This window comes from Poecilia formosa, unplaced genomic scaffold (genome assembly GCF_000485575.1).
Source record: "Poecilia formosa unplaced genomic scaffold, Poecilia_formosa-5.1.2 Scaffold67, whole genome shotgun sequence".
In the NCBI taxonomy this organism is placed as follows: Eukaryota; Metazoa; Chordata; class Actinopteri; order Cyprinodontiformes; family Poeciliidae; genus Poecilia; species Poecilia formosa.
The window spans coordinates 2,505,919-2,522,315 of NW_006800006.1; the positions used below are offsets into that span (position 1 = coordinate 2,505,919).

Below are 16,397 nucleotides of genomic sequence, written 5' to 3' on the forward strand. Positions count from 1 at the left end.
CTGGATTTCCAACTGAAATCTGAGTTTTAAATCAACTCACGTGTCTCCTTTAGCCTGAACCGCAGCATCAAGGCTTTAAGATGGTTTCTAAAATGATCTAGGTTTTCGACGCGTTTGCTAGATATGGTTTTAACGTTAGTGTTTTTATAAATTGTATTTATTTATTTTGTTTTCTTCCTTATAAGATATGCATAAATCTCAAGAGCTTCCTCGTCTACCATACTTGATTGGTTTCTGTTACTTTAAGTTTTTTATTCTTAGTAATAACTATTTCTTATCCTTGATTTTGTCATTTTCATGATATGTTTTCATTGTGTACGTTGTGGTTGATGCATAACTAAGATCTTTGCAAATATTTTTGAAATATAAAGTGAAGATTGACTAGAAAGTTATCAGACATGTTTAAACCGTTCATTTCACTTTATGTTTCCAACCAACTTTCCATTTTAATATTATTAATTAGCCGGTTAAAAATTTTTTTTTATCAGCTTTTTTTTTTTTTTGTGGTTTCCAGTTTTGAGTCTTTCTGTTTGAATATCCTGAACATGAAATAGATTTCTGTGTTTTATTCTGTGTAGGCTTGTTCTGAGGGTGCAGTTAAATTCAAAATCATTCCTGGATCCACCAAAGAGGAAATGACATCATGTGTGACAAAGGTAGATCAAACAATGAAGCCACTCCTCATGCTGCGTGCCTTGTTCTTAAGGCACACAGCACGCGTAGCCACGTGTAGCCGTGTAGCCACGCTGAACGTTTAGCGTTCAGCGTGGCTACATGAATTTATGGAGAAGAGTCGACTGGCATCTGCATCCCTTTAACTTTTACACTCTGTTATGTCAGAACCAGAAACTTCAATGTGTTTTATTAGGATTTTATGTGACGCAGCAACACAAAGTAGCACATAAATTATGGAGTGGAAAGAATTAGGCCCTACTTTGTTTGTGTTGGATTCATTTGGTTAATTTTTTATTTTATCATCCAGTTAGCTGTCATTGCACTGCAAAAACACAAAATTTCTAGAGACAAATTATAAAACTGTTTAGATTTTGCATATTACTTGCATTAGATAATATACAAATAGATATTTTCTTGTGCAAACATCTTAGTACAACTGAAATAAGACAAAAGTAAATTTCAAGTTAGTTTTCAGCAAGATATATGAGATTGTTTTAAGTAAATAATTCATTATTATTGGTGAGAAAAAAAAATAAGTTTCACGTTATAACAAAACATTTTTTCCTTGTTATAAATGTAATATTTTAGCAATTTGAGGGAATTGCTGACTTACAACGAGCTCCTATATCCTGTTGAAAAGTTACTTATAAGTTAGTTTTGTCTTATTTCAAGTGTACTAAGATATCTGCATGAAAAGAGACCAAAAATACTTGTTTGTTCGAGTTTGTGTTTTTGCAGTGTATATACCACAGCCTCCTCCTCGACATCTGTTGATTCTGTCAGAATCCCTTGGCACCGTCTACCGTTTGGGCTCCTTTTATTTAAATAAAAATAATTAATTGTTATGCTGTGCAGAAAATATTTGCAGCTCTACAGTCTTTGTGTTCAGAAAGAGTTATGGACCACAGCCCTGTTGTGCGCCGCGCAGGTTGGACGGGGAAGCTGGAAACGGACCTGAGAGCAGGCAGCGTTCGCAAATTATTTTCAATAATTGGAGTCGTTTTTCAAAAATGACACATAGGGGGAAGTTAAAAAATGTTGCGTTTCTTGTCAGAATACAGATGTTCAAACAGCAGCCAGAGGACAGACATACGAAAAAAAAAAAAAAGAAGTCATTTTCCATTTTTCTCACCATTCTGGGTTCTCAAAGCCGAAAATAAAGAAATAAATAAAATAATAAATTGTCATTCCTCAGGTGTTTGTGCGGGCGCTGTTCGACTATGATCCCACGGAGGATCCGACCGTCCCGTGTAAAGACGCGGCCGTGGCCTTCAAACGAGGCGACGTCCTCCAGATCGTCGGGACGGACGACGACACCTGGTGGCAGGCCCGTCGCCTCGGAGACGGCAGCGGTCGGGCGGGCCTCGTCCCGTCAAAGCAGCTGCACGAAAGGTGATCTTCTCACACCGCCAGTCGCTCGAATTTTGGGAAAGAAAATCAAACAAATATTCGTTCTGTTTCTTTTAACTACTGCAGAAGAGTTGCATTGCAGCGACCCAGAGCTCTGTTCAAGCTTCAGAACATCAAGCCGCCAGGTGATTGCTTTTGTTCAGGGGTGTCCAAACTGTGGCTAAGGGGCCGTTTTTGGCACTTGAAAGAATTTTTTTCAGTCCCTGACCACAAGTCAAGAATGGTATAAATTTGGCCAACAAAACAGAAAACAGTTGCTGACCCAAAAAATTTGGAAATTGTCTGCCATTCTTTTAATAAAGCAACTGTCTGAAGCTTTTTTCATGTTTTGGATCTTTAATGATAAACTTTTTGTTTTATATATATATATATATATATAAAATCTGTGTATCGTCGGGAGAAAAAAAAATCGTGAGCAAATTTTAGCATTTTTAATTTAATGAATTCTGTGCCACGCCATTTGTTTAAATTTGCCAATTTTGGCCTCCAGCAGAAAAAGTTTGGACACCAGTGCTTTAGTTCATAAAGTCACACCACCTGAAAAGCATAAAACACTTTGTAAAGAACATCTTCCAGGATGAGAAGTGCAACCCAGTGCAGGAGAATAACTTTGTGTGTTTTTTTTTCTCCACATGCTCGGCAGATGACAGGGAAGGTACCGTCAGTACGCATTCTGTTTTTCTGAAAGCTCTCCTTTGGCACAACTCATAAAATAAATGCGCATGCGATGAATCGCTTCAGCAGTTTAACATTTTAAAACGTTGACTTTTCCGAGACCAGTGTGTATTTCTCAAGGTTGCCTCCTCCTCCCCTAAGATGTGAAATTTTTACGAGCCGTATCTATGCTGCAAGTAAGATTGTTAAAAGTATCCATGAACTGAACGGGCTCCCTTATACGGTACTCACAGTTACTTAAATTTTACAAGGCTAACGTATTTCAGAACGTTTGTAATGAGCATGAAGTTCATGTTTCTGGATCAATTTTTTTTTAGTAAAGGTTTTTCACATTATCTGTTTCTCTCCTTCAGTTTTTCCAGTCCCAGAGGACGTAGACTACGGAGCCATATCAGGAATCCACATCGGTGAGACGCTGGACACTCAGAGCACACTCACTCCTATCTGAAGAGTTTTTAAAACATTTTTCACTATTTTATTCAACAATAAAAGTGTTCTTGAAGTGATTCAGCTGTGGAACGGCAGAACATGATGCTTTAAAGTGCATATTTTCAACTTTTAGTCCAAACCACAAAGAAGACTGCTAATCTTTTGGATTATCTTCAGCCCTGTTAGAAGGTGTCATATTCACAAGGATTAGTGTCTGAAATCCACAAATACTTCAAAATGTCTCCAGAGATACTTAGAACTGCCTATTTTAATAATCCAAACACCAAATATGCCATTAATACACCCAGTGGAAGCCGTTTCACCACTAACACAGAAGCTAAGGTCCACACTTTTTGCTATTTCCGCTCTTGGGAGTACAGCCAATCAGCTCCAAGGAAAATGAACGGAGCTCCTGCATTGGCTGCTTTGGAAATGCCAGCCGATAACAGAGTTAAGTGACGTTATTTGAAGTCCTGGGTATTTGCTGGATAAAAAAAATAAAATAAAATCAGCAAACTGGTGAATTTTCCACAAATAATTTCTAAAATATGTTCTTTAGTTATTGATAAGTCCTATTAATAAACCAAAACCATGTGGGTTTCTTTTTTGCAAACTTATATTTACAAGGGTGATGAATTTATTTATCAAAGTAACATCAGCTGGAACGGATCCACTATTGTTACCTTAGTGTAAATTGACAAACATGTTGGAAGACAGAAGGATGAAGGTCAAATCTGAACCTAATCTCAAACTTGCATTGCAAATGCTGTGGAAAGTATGTTGCCATAGCAACAGTTCTGTCTGTAAAAGTGCTGCAAGACGTCATGTGGAAGGAAATAAGAGTGAAACTGAAACCACCGTAGGGACTGAAATCACTCATCGGACACTTTCACACCTCGTCTGTTAGTTCTGGGTTTCAGAAGTAAAAATGGTGTTGATGAAAGGAGTCCACATCACTAAATGTTTAAATTCTTTATCGAGAAACGTTAACATTCTGACGTTTAAGCAAAACTTTTTTCACTTGAACAGGGAAATTAATTTCGATTTGCTCATCGAGCAAAAAATCGAAACAACAACACATTTTCTAGACAAGGACAAAGTTAGGACGCCCTCCTCTCCTTGGGAGGCTAAAATGGCACGAATGAGAAAACGTCTCCGTCTGAAGGTTTTACACTCGTCTCTCAAAGTCAACGACATTTCATAATGTCTTGATGTAATTTATCTCCAGCAAGCTTTATAGTCTGAACTTTGTTTCTCTCAGAGAGCAAAAGTTTCCCGGCTTCAGTCTCTGAAGAGATTTAAACAGCTCAATCCATCAAAGTGCTACAAAATGTCTAATAACATCTGACGTGAGGGTTGTACGCACTGATACATTTTCTAAATAACATAATTACAGTAAAATCACCAACTATGATTTACCAAAAACTTCCATTTAGCAAAAAAAATATCCACAGACTACTGGTTTAAGCAAACACACAGTGACGTTTAGAGCGACGCGTGAATGGAGCTCACTGCCACAAAACATCAAACAAAATACACCATAAAAATAATACATCCTTTTAATACATGTATATGTGTGCGTTTGTGTATTTACGAAGGTAGAAACATCATTGTACACCCTGAGAGTGTCATAGTATAACACAAAACAGACTAAAATGAATGAATGAAATATTTTCGCAAACCTATCTTGAGGGATGCTCTTATTTTCTCACACAGCTGTACATGTTTCAAAAACAACCCAACAACGCCATCATGAGCAACATCTGACTACTGCATGGAATAATATCCTTTAGAATCACTTATTGTTCTCTGACTTAAGTTTTCAAGTCTTTTGTGATGCAGAATGAAACTCGGATCAGTTCAGCTGTACTGGCTCAGTGCAAGACTCATTTACAGCATGTCCAGAACGATCTGCAGGAGGATTCATTTGCAAACGACCAAGAGATTCTCTGACAGAAAGACTTAAGATTGAAGAAATATGAATTTATGTTATGTTTCAGACTCAACGCAAGTGTTTGAAGGGGCTTTCCAGGCACACAGTGCCATTTTACAGCACAATCAAGTCACTATGTTAACTTGAGTTGTCATAAAATTGCTATATATCAAACTTGACTTCATAATTTAACACCTTGACATTAGGTCTCTGTCACTTTAAAAGCTCTTCTGAAACTCCGCCTTCAGGAAGTCGTCAAAACATGGCTCCTCTGTTAACCCTTTAACTTTTTTTTTTTTACCAGCGTTGTGCTGAGAAGTAGCTCGTATGATGAGATCTACAGCTGCTCAGTTCCACCAGGTGTTTGCTAATTGCTGCTGGCTAGTCTGAAGGAGCTGAGTGGGAGGGCTGCTCTGTGACGCAGAAGCTTGTAACCTTGGAAACCACAACTCCGAGGGTGAGCTGCGCCTCAAAGGCGGGGCTAGGTCCACCCGGATGTTTTGCACAGCTGATTGGTTGCCGCGGGAGATTAATGGATTTCTCAAACATGCATGAAAGAATCAAAGCAACACTCCAAGTGTGTTTTTGATGTGGAAATGACATCATAACGTGATATGAAGATAAGAAAACAATCCATTTCACATATTACTGCCCCTTTAATGTTTTCTTTTCTCCACAGAGGAACATTCTTCTTTATGGGGCCAAAAGGAACACATTTAAACATGCTATAGGAGTTAAAATTAGTAAAAAAAGAAAAAAACAAAAAAGGGCAACTGGCCTTGCCACCAGAGTGGTGGTTCTGATCGTGAGCCGACCAAAGGAGCCAGACCACAGACGCGCTACAGCAGCTGGAAGTCACCAGCAAAGCGTGACGGACCGAGTCGTGTCTTCACCGAGACATGCTGCCGCGTTGCACAACGCCAGCACTCCGATGGCTCCTGAAGCAGGGGCCGCTCGCAGTCTGCCACTCAGTAATTCCCCTCTCTGTGTTTAGCGCCGAGCTTTATAATTTGTCCCGTTAAACAAGCCGTTCCCGACTGGCCCGCCGCCAGGGACGACGCTGAACGACCCGAGCAGTCCCTGAAAGAAGCAATACGTCAAAACAAATGACCGTAATTTTGCTTCAGGATTTATGAAAATTTGATCTGATCTAAAACGTTGAGCTTTTAAAAACGTTGGGGGTTTTGCGTTTCTGCTTGAGGAGAAAAAGATGGCGGGTTCATAAGCAGACGGTTCTGACGCTACGTCACACAGAGGTTACACATCAGACCTGTCAAAGTTTTGAATAACTGAGTTTTTACCATCTGGTCACAGGATTAATTTAGTACTTTTTATAATAATTGTGATGTAGTTTCCTTATTTTGTTTTTACTGATGTATTGATTGTATTTATTGACAAAACTTAAGTCATTTGTGTAACCTTTGTTTGTTTTTAGCGAGACACATTACTCATTATCCAAGGACAACAGATGAAAAATCACCTTTTGGCTAATTCTGGCACATTTACACAAATGTTCATTAATGTAACTCTTACAAAGAAGTTATTAGCTAGCTATGAGTAACTATAGCTTTAGCTATAACTGGCTAATTAATAGTTTAGATTTCTGCAGTTTCAGACGCTTTAAAGACTGTTGTTGGTTTTATTCCTCCAGCCGGTCTGAGAAGGAGCTTCCGACTCGGACGGAAAAGCAGCAGAGCCAGGAAACCTGCTCAGTTACGGAGGTGGAGCTCTGAGACTCCTGGTGCAGTCTGTCCCCGTACTTATATAGAGGTGGTACCCTACCATAAGGAGCCAAAGGACAGACACCGCCTCATTGTCCTGGTTGGTAAGTGAAAAAAAGACAAAACTGCATATGAATCTGTAAGGCTGGATTTCTGTCTGATGTGCATCAGCTTTGTAATATACTACACTGACGTGCTGCAAATGGTGAAAGTTGGTGGAAAAAACAACAACCCGTGGTGCTGTGGTCCGTTGAATTCTGCTTTATATCTGCTCCCTTTATGGCTAAGCGGGAACACAAAACACCTTCGTCCTATTTATTTGAATAAAACATATCAAGCCTGTTGTTGATCAAAAGAAAAAAGTAACGCCTTGATGAAGATTTATGTCTCCACTTTTGATCGGAAAAATGATCCCTTTCCATCAGACCCACGTAAACAGTGTCAGAAATCTGTGAGTCAAAATATATTGCGTTCACTTAAGCAAAGCAGCGGTCCAACCCCGCATTCACTCCTCCTGCCAATCCTGCAGGTCTGCTCTGTGTATTTTTGAGCTCTATCTCCCCACAGGGAATTCCACCGCGAGCGCCGCCAAAGGTCTTTTTAATGTCATAATAGGATACAACTGAAGGTCACGGAAGAACCGAGGGGGAATAAAACAAGGGAGGAAATGTGGGGAGGCGGAGGAAGAAAAAGTAAATTGTGAAAAAGTGAAAGACAGGAAGGCGAGAAACACCAAGAGCTGAAGAGACGTAAAAGCAAGGTCAGATAGGGAAGAGATAAAAGACAGCTGACTGGGAGGACAGAGACGAATGCTCACGAATCAGATCCCTCACGATGTCCGCCAGAAGGTTTATCATCAAACTGGAACACTTAAGACAGCTTGGATTTACATTTAGACTCCTTTAATTGAATTGGGGCTAACCTCGACTCCGGGTCCAGTTTTACTGTCGACTGTTGCTGGGGACAGTCGACATTGTTAGGTCATCATTAGGAATATATCACTCACAGGCAATGAAAAGTTACAGACAGGAAAAACCTAAACCCGGGGCTCCCCTTTTTGCGAGACAATGAAGGCCGTTTCTGTCCTAATCCAGGACCAGATGGAGGATGTTAAACCAAATTAGAAGAACACCGTTACCGTTTGCGTCGCTTACACGTTTCGTCTTAAGGTAAAGACCCGTTTACCGCCAGACGGCATGGTAAGTGTACCCTGTAGCTCTTACAAAGAAATTAAGACTGGAGAGCTTCCAACGGGCCTGATGATAGTCCTCTGCAAGATCTGCATAGCAGCTGTGGAGCACATCAGCGGTGAAAGAGTAGCAAGTCCATAAACTGGATATTTGGTTATACATCAAACTCATGGAACCCAGTGATGGAAAAGGCAGGTATGACAGGAATCCTGCTTTTAGACTGCGCCCCAATAGAAACCGATGCAATCTGGCCGCGCATCAATCCCAGCTGCTACAGTACTGAACATGTGGATGAATGCCTGCATGCGTGCATGTGTGTGTGTGGTTGTGTGTGTGTGAGACTCCATCCTGCGTATGCTACATTATAACGACACTGATACTGCACGGCTTTGCAGATGGTACATTTAGATACGATGCTATGGCTTTTCCAGAGAGTGTAGGAGCATTAAGACCGATCAGACAGAAGGCTGTTTGAGCATCATTGTTCGAATGAAATCAGAGCTCCGTCTGTCTGACTTTCATTTGCTCTCTAATTCTCTGATGATAAAGACAGCTGTGTCATTTGCCGTTGGGCTCCGCTCAAGGAAAGCATTACTGCACGGCGATATTGAGAATTAAAACCCACATTCAGAATACCGTGTTCTGATCCGTGTCTCCAGGGCCCAGCGGGGTTGGCGTGAACGAGCTGAAGAGGAGGCTGGTGATCTCGGAACCGGACCGCTATGGCGTCAGTGTGCCGTGTAAGTTGCACATCTTGAGGTTTCATTACTTTCAGCTTTTACGTCCGGCGCGCAGCGTAAATTCTCTCCCCGCGAACACAAAGCGGTGTCCCGTCTCTTTTCCCGTTTTGCAGACACGACACGCAAGAAGAGGAGGCAGGAGAGCGAAGGCCTGGATTATCATTTTGTTTCAGTTCAGGCATTTGAAGAGCTCATCCTCAACCACAGGTGTGGGATAAGTGGCCCTACTTGAGCTGTTTGCCGACTGCAGGTCTTATTCAACCATTCGAAGACTTCTTACCCAGTTTTCTGCTTGCCTCACCGTGTCTGTAGGTTTGTAGAGTATGGACAGTACAGAGGTAACTACTATGGGTCAAATCTGGACTCGGTGCAGAGAGTGATGGCTGAAGGCAAAGTCTGCCTCCTGGATGTTCACCCAAGCGTAAGCATAACCCCACCAAAAACACGTTCACTCAGTTTTGATGAACACTCGCCGCGTTTTTGTTACAAATGTGCACAAATCTTTGGCGATGTTCTGCGAATGTCAAAAAAATACAATTTCTCAATTGCTGTGTTTCCATTAAATAAGAAATGAAATTACAGTAACGTGACTGAGCTTGTTCACGGGAGAAGTCATTAAAAATTGTGGTAGCGACAGATGTAAACGGCTACATGACATATATTATATATTCAGCCACGGAGCTAGCGATCATCATCTATCAGCCAATCAGAGCTGAGGTCGGTGTCTTATTCTGAATCTTCTGAGGGATGTTTCTGATTTGACTCACTGGTTATGAAAAAGTTGCCCAAATCAGAAGTGGATCACGAAAGCATACAGAATTTACAAAAAGGAAATTAAAGCAAAAAACTGAAAAAAAAAAAAAAAAAAATTACCGTAACAAAACTTTTTCGTACGAATTGCAATTTCTTTTACAATATAGCATTGAAATTACATTGACAGACAAAAAATGCTCACAAACCATTAATCCTCATTTCTTTTATGTTATGCATTCATCTGACCTTATCCTTTTTCTGTTATTTTTTTCCCTCTCTGCAGAAAATAAAGCATGTTTACACTTCTGAATTCAAACCATACGTAGTGTTTGTGAAACCGCCAATGATTGAGGAGCTGCGCCTCACCAGGCGGAGAGCTAAATTTGTCTGTGATGAAGACGGTATGCAGGTCAGGATGTTTTCAGTAAGTACATATTGGATACTTGTCAGTTCACATAACTACTTCCATCCATCCATTTTCTGAACACCCTTGTCCCTTAGTGGGGTCTGGAGGGGTGCTGGTGCCTATCTGCAGCGAACATTTTGGCGAGAGGCGGGGTACACCCTGTCGCAGGGCAACACAGAGACAGACAGGACAAACAACCATACACACACACACACACACACACACACACACCTAGGGAGAATTTAGAGAGACCAATTAACTTATCAGTGGACTATGGGAGGAAGCCAGGGAGAACCCATGCTTGCACAGGGAGAACATGGAAACTCCATGCAGAAAGGCCCTGGGCCAGGAATCGAACCCAGGACCCTCTTGCTGCAAGGGATCAGTGCTAACAACTGCTCCACTGTGCAGCCCACATAACTTCACGCATTTAATTCTATTATTTTCACAGAGAGTTTTCTTATCTGGAGAGTTGTAAGTAGTGACACTCAGTACAGTTAATAGCTTCAAAGCAAATACCACCTGCTAACAGCGTTAGCAACTAAAGTTTAGCCAGTCATGGCAATCTCATAGTGTTGGTAAGCCATTGTGTTTTTTTATGTTACTGTAATACCATTTCTGTTTTATACAAGTTACCCAAAATTTTGCTACATAATCAATTTAAAAGGCAGTCAAACATAGATGCAACTAGATGTCAAGCTAACAGCACATACTTTTATATCAGGGGCCCATAATAACATTATAAGCTAACTTTACCAAGCAATGATAGGGACACTTTGTGAGACAGAGCATATAATTGATAAATGTTATAGACCAACATAATGAGCCTTATTATGAACTGCAAGAAAGAGTATACAGTTTTAATACCTTTTTCTTTTTTTGCAAAAAGAAAAAGAAAAATGTCTGACAGGTGTGTTGTGTATTTGTATTCAGCCTCCATGAGTCTACAGTTTGTAAAACCACCTTTTGGTGTAAATGTAGCACCGTTTTAGGGTTTGCCTACACCAGGAACTGAAGCAATTCTTTCCAAAATATCTCAAGCTCAGTCAAGTTCATTGATGGTAGGTACGATCCCATCCATGACCCAAGAGAGCATCGCTGATCAGTGATTTTTAGGTCTTCTTGTCACAGTCTTGGATTTAGTGAATGTAAGTAGGCTTTCCGACCAACATTGAAACAGCACTGAAACTGGTTATATGAAGTCGGGTGCTTATTGCATGCCTTGACACTTGCAGGCCAATGTGGGGGTTATAAACCAGGCACACACCTTGCTTTAACCGTGTAATTTGATTCTTAGACACTTCCAAGAGACAGGAGACATTACGGGTACTATGCGGGCGGCTTTCTTGGTCCTTGGCCGTTTGCCCAGAAAAACGTTTGCATTTTTGTAGATATGCAATGTTTCTAGTCAAGGACTGAAAGCAGGTGGTGGTTCAGTTTATCTTGTAGGGTTTTTTTCCCCTCAGAGTGCATATACATTTACTAAGAAAGACAAGTAAGCTTTTTCCTAATTACCATATGGCTTCACATTTACTGTCGGACTCTGTTTGTCCGTGTGGCCCTCATTAGAACCGTGATGCAGCAAGGCTTTGGTGCTTTGCCTGACACCAACAACCCAAACCTTCAAAGAGTCTGAGCCAATCCAAAAAGTCTGCTTTCAACTGGAACCACATCTGGTCTGAAAAGGTCTCGTAGCCATTACGCAGAGCATGTAACTGCTGTGGCATGCCTCACCAGTGCAGCTCTGCGGTCATGGTTTTGAATCCTGTTGTGTTTGAGCGCTTCAGGTTAAACTCAAACAACCATCAGCAACAGCGAGGACCTCTGTGAATTCAGGTGGTTTCGTGGATTGCTGGTTTGGAGAATACAGGTGTGTTTTAGCAAATGTAAAGACATTAGCAATGACATCAAAGAAGCAATTGTTTGTTGCCCGTCAATCTAGGATGGGTTACAAGGCCACTCTCATGCACATTTTTTTTTTCACACATTCAAGATAGTTGCCAGTCTTCACATGGATGTCTGGGAGAATTTACCCCAAGGATGGTCCGGGAAATACTTTAAAAAAAAATGCAAAAAAACCAAAGAAACCAAAACTTCAGTTGAACTTCATGACATGACAATCAGAAACAGGGAAATGAGTATTCCTTGTTTGGAGGGATTGCCAGAAGACGACTTCATCCCTTCAAAAGCAGATTAAGTTTTGGCACCAGCAAAAGAGAGAACGTTGGCACAAACATGTCAAAATATCTGTTGAGTATGGCGGTGGAGGAGTGATGATTTAGGCTTTTTCTACAGCCACAAGACCACCAAGTGAATCATGGCGTTAAGGGTCATCTGGGTCACCAGAGAACGCTCTGTACAAACTGGTTTATATACAACCAATAAACCAGTTTGCTCTATCTACGGGGGTCAAACAACACAGTCCACTGATTGATGGGAGAGTTGGTTATAATACACAATACACTTAAATTTGTATTACTAATTCAGGTTATTGCCATTGAAATTTGTTCTGTTAAATAACAAATCTTGATTCGTTCATTTTTGTTTACTTGATCTTTGCCAATATATCTTTGGTTATTTAAACGTGTATTGAATTTTTAGCAGCGCATTAAAACAGAAGAAATAACAGGAAAGACTAAACCAAGGTGCATATACACATCACACATTCACAACAAAATTTAAAAGATTGTAAACTCTACAAAAACTACTTATTTAAATATATATATATATATATATAAGACTCCGCTCAGTCCTGTAATTTAGCTATCAATAATTCAAAAGAATTAGTTTCATCCGTTTTTATCCATTCCCTACACTAAGGTCTATCTTGACGTTTCCAGAAACTATTCAGCACCAAAAGGAAATGCATATTTGGACATTTTTAAGCAACTTTGACCTGCCTCAGAAAAACAAAGCTGAACCAATTCAGGCAAAGGTATACCAAGCCATTTTCCCATTGTTCTGATTATCTTTTGCCAAAAAGGGCTGAACTAAAGGACCGGACCCACGTTGCATGGATAAAAGCACCTTCAAGACTCTTCCATTTTTCCAGCACAAGCTGTTCTCCAGCATACCCACTTTAAAAAGATGATTAGGTGTGAAATAATCACGGTTAAGTATCTCATAGCGTGTCAACTTTCCTAGTGCCTCTCTTATGAAGCACCTAACATATTCTTAGAAGTAAACCCTAGAATAAGGGTTAACTTTTTTTATATACCCGTTTTCCACTTTTCTATCTACTGACATCAAGCAACAAAGTCCACTGATCGGGGCATAAAAAAACATGACAGCTAGAGACAAGCTGGAGACGTACCAGCACGGTTGTCGTCAAACCAGTACGATGCTCGGCCAGTGAGAGTCCAACTGGCAGTGGAAACGCTGTCCGTCAATAGTGCGGAATATACTGGAGACAAAAAACATACAAATTATACCGACCGGTGTCCTACCGCTTAGTGAATACAAAGCGGACGTAACCTTCCTTTTTCCAGGGTGCTCAAATAGTTGGGGGTGTTTTTCTGGGTTGATAGGAGGAGGACTTTGAGGAGATGCTCGACCAGGCTGAGATGTTGGACAGCCAGTACGGCCACCTGTTTGACAAAGTGATCGTCAACGGAGACGTCGCCACGACATTCAGAGAGCTGAAGGCCGACGTCGAGAAGCTGGACGAGCCAGAGGTCCAGTGGGTTCCCGCAGCGTGGATGCGCTCGGCACCAACAAAAGCGTGGAGAAGCTGCAGCAGCTTGACCGGCTGGATTTAAACGGGAATCGCTCACGATTGCATCAAATATTCCTTAAGGGCCCCTTTTAAATCTCATTTAATATAGTCTCCTTAAAAGTGATGCACACTATGTTCCTCTGTGCATAAGTGCTGCGTTTGAGTTGAATAAATTTAGATAATAATCTCTGTCATTTTTATTAGTTTTTCATGATTCCCAGCTTCCCAAAATTTTTACATTGGTGATCTAGTTTAATCAAATCCATCTCTCTCTCTCTCTCTCTCTCTCTCTCTCTGTCTCTGTCTAATGCTTTTTCCAGTCGTCTCGGACTCAGCTTCTCTTTAAGCATTTAGTTGACATAACTTTAATTTGTAGAGCGAAGAAGGGGGGAAAAAACTCGATCTTGTGAAGAGTTTGCGGCCGAGTGTCGTCCTTTGCTGCCAAGTTGCAAACATCGGCATGGAATTATTCTGACAGCTGCTGCACTTCAATTAGCTGTAATGTGTACCAGTGAAACATTAGTAGCAGCTCGTGAGGCTTTCTGCCAACTATGCGCTCGCTGTGTGAGACGCACATAAACAGGAAAACAATCACAGATCAGAGCTGAATCACAGGTATCCACGCTCCTTGAACTTTTTCAGATTCCCTCATGTTTGAGTCGCCTCTCACCTGCGTTTACAGCTGTGAGTATTTTGGGGTATTTATCAGCCTTATACATCTAGAAATGGACATTTTTGGGTCTTTGTGAAATATCTCAAGCTTAATGGGTGTAGATTTAACGTATCTGAGCAGCGATTTTCAAGTTTTATCCACTGGATAAAAGAGTGGACTTTAAATGGGCCGTTCAAACCCATGAAAAAACTTTAATTTTGTTTTTTGTCTTCATAACATGGCAGCAAAACAAAGAATCATATCCATTGTCCCTTAGCAGACAATATATAACAACTTTAAATGCTTACAAAAGACATACAGTGAAATGATGAAGAAGCATAAAATTCATGGTATGAAGTGTGTTTGTTACGTGCCAGATCATTTTCTGGAATTAAAAAATGATTAGTCAGTCCCCTGGAGAAGATCAAGAGCACTGGACTCCTAACTAAAACCAGCAATTAACAGAGCAGACTCCATTCAACAAGGCTTTTATCCAGACCGCTCCGTTCTAGAACTGCCTGACAGTCTAGTCCATAGAGAAAGATACAAGTATAAACGTGGAATGGTGCAGGAAAGAAGTAATGAACACGTATGTTTAGAAAGCTAAGAAACCAGCTGAAATCTGGCCACAGACCTTAGGACCAAACTCAGCTTTAAACCTCTTCACATCTTTCTAACCACCATTAGACTGAATGATTTCATTTAGGGTCATCTGATTAAAAGGGGCTAAACACAAATTCACGTCACATTTTTCAGATTTGTATTCATAAAAAGGTCTGAAAACCAAATTTTCTTCCTCTTCATGTTATGCACTACTTTATGTTAGTCTACCGAATGAAAATCTCAATAACATACATTGAAACTTTTTGGTTGTGCTCTTACAAAATTTGGAAAACAACTTGAGATACTTTTGCAAGGTCTTTGAGTAGACGTTTGCATTAGGTGTTACAACTGCTTGAACCCTCCAACTCCAAAGGCTTCAGGGATTTTTCTCACCATCATGAGGTACTTAATTATCCTTCCATTCCTCTAAAATTCATGGGGCTTTTATTCTCTTTGTCGGCGCTCCGCTCCATTACGTGTGACAAAGTGTTAATCTGCTTCATGTAGCGGGGAAAGTTGGGAACAAGGGAGCGCAGTGTCATGCCGGGAAACGCCGATGGCTCTCGAGAGACATGACCATCACAGAGAAATTATGAGCTGCCATAAAAGCTGACTGTCAAGGTGGAGCACTGATGAAAAGACCGTTATTTGAGCAACGGCGGAGAAAGACGGTGGCAAAGCGTGCAGACGAGTCGCTCGAGTTCAGGCAGGCTTGTGCCAGGCCTGAAGCGCGGCCGAGACCAAAACCGTGGCAGTATAATTTAATCGGCGCGCTGAGAATCTGCAGGCACCCTGTGAAATCATAACAATGCCATTAAAGACACGGGAGCCATCCAACCTAAACCCACCGTTTTATGTGCGCCGCACCTCCCACATCAAAGGTTCGAAAGAAATGCATGATGTCAGCAGGCCTTGGATCATTTCAGTCCTGATCGTCTGTTTAAAGTGTGTTAAAGTAAATGCAGTGGACGTTCAACATTATCTTCATCTTACAGAGTCTATGTGTGTCTTAAACAACCAGCATGTGTTTAACTCACAACTATCAAATTGAGCTGCAACTGCCACTTTGTAGAAACGTTGTGCTAAGTAATCAGGCTAACCATTATCAGCAGCCCAAGCGATTGGAAAAGCACTAGCTTTTGTGTTTGAAGCAATTAATGTTACATGAGTGATATTAGTTAGGCTTTTTATGCAAATTGCAAAAGTAGCAAATTAGCTTTGCTCCTTTTTTAAACAAATTTCCATTCCCATTACGTTCAAACTGCTGAGCTAAAACAAGAATTCAAAGACTAAGACAAACTTATTTCTCCGTTAATGACAGATCATGGAACATATTTCCCATGTCTATAGATAAATAAACTCAATTTGGATAGAACTCTTTAGAAGATGGACCAAATTGAGATTAATGAGTCATTTTATGACGGGCAGATCAACCTGTTGATTAACAACATGGTTTCTTATTGTGGTTTTTGAGTTTTGTTAGTTTCATTCTTAT

At 40.7% G+C, this 16,397-nt stretch overlaps 1 protein-coding gene across 5 annotated transcripts in view; it reads left to right on the plus strand.

The window, feature by feature from the left end:
* LOC103140079 (MAGUK p55 subfamily member 7-like) overlaps positions 1–13,841 on the plus strand; it is a 28,094-nt gene extending 14,253 nt beyond the window's left edge. For 4 of the 5 annotated variants that reach the window (XM_016672866.1, XM_016672867.1, XM_016672868.1 and 1 more), the window contains 11 exons: positions 579–656; positions 1,871–2,067; positions 2,152–2,210; positions 2,729–2,740; positions 3,114–3,167; positions 6,774–6,947; positions 8,693–8,773; positions 8,887–8,980; positions 9,086–9,194; positions 9,810–9,950; positions 13,460–13,841. In XM_016672866.1, coding sequence (XP_016528352.1) covers positions 579–656; positions 1,871–2,067; positions 2,152–2,210; positions 2,729–2,740; positions 3,114–3,167; positions 6,774–6,947; positions 8,693–8,773; positions 8,887–8,980; positions 9,086–9,194; positions 9,810–9,950; positions 13,460–13,690 — 1,230 coding nt within the window. In that variant the 3' untranslated portion in view covers positions 13,691–13,841. The remainder of the gene's footprint in view (positions 1–578; positions 657–1,870; positions 2,068–2,151; positions 2,211–2,728; positions 2,741–3,113; positions 3,168–6,773; positions 6,948–8,692; positions 8,774–8,886; positions 8,981–9,085; positions 9,195–9,809; positions 9,951–13,459) is intronic. The other variant, XM_007555027.2, reaches the window with a different exon arrangement.
* Positions 13,842–16,397: the final 2,556 nt, after the last annotated feature.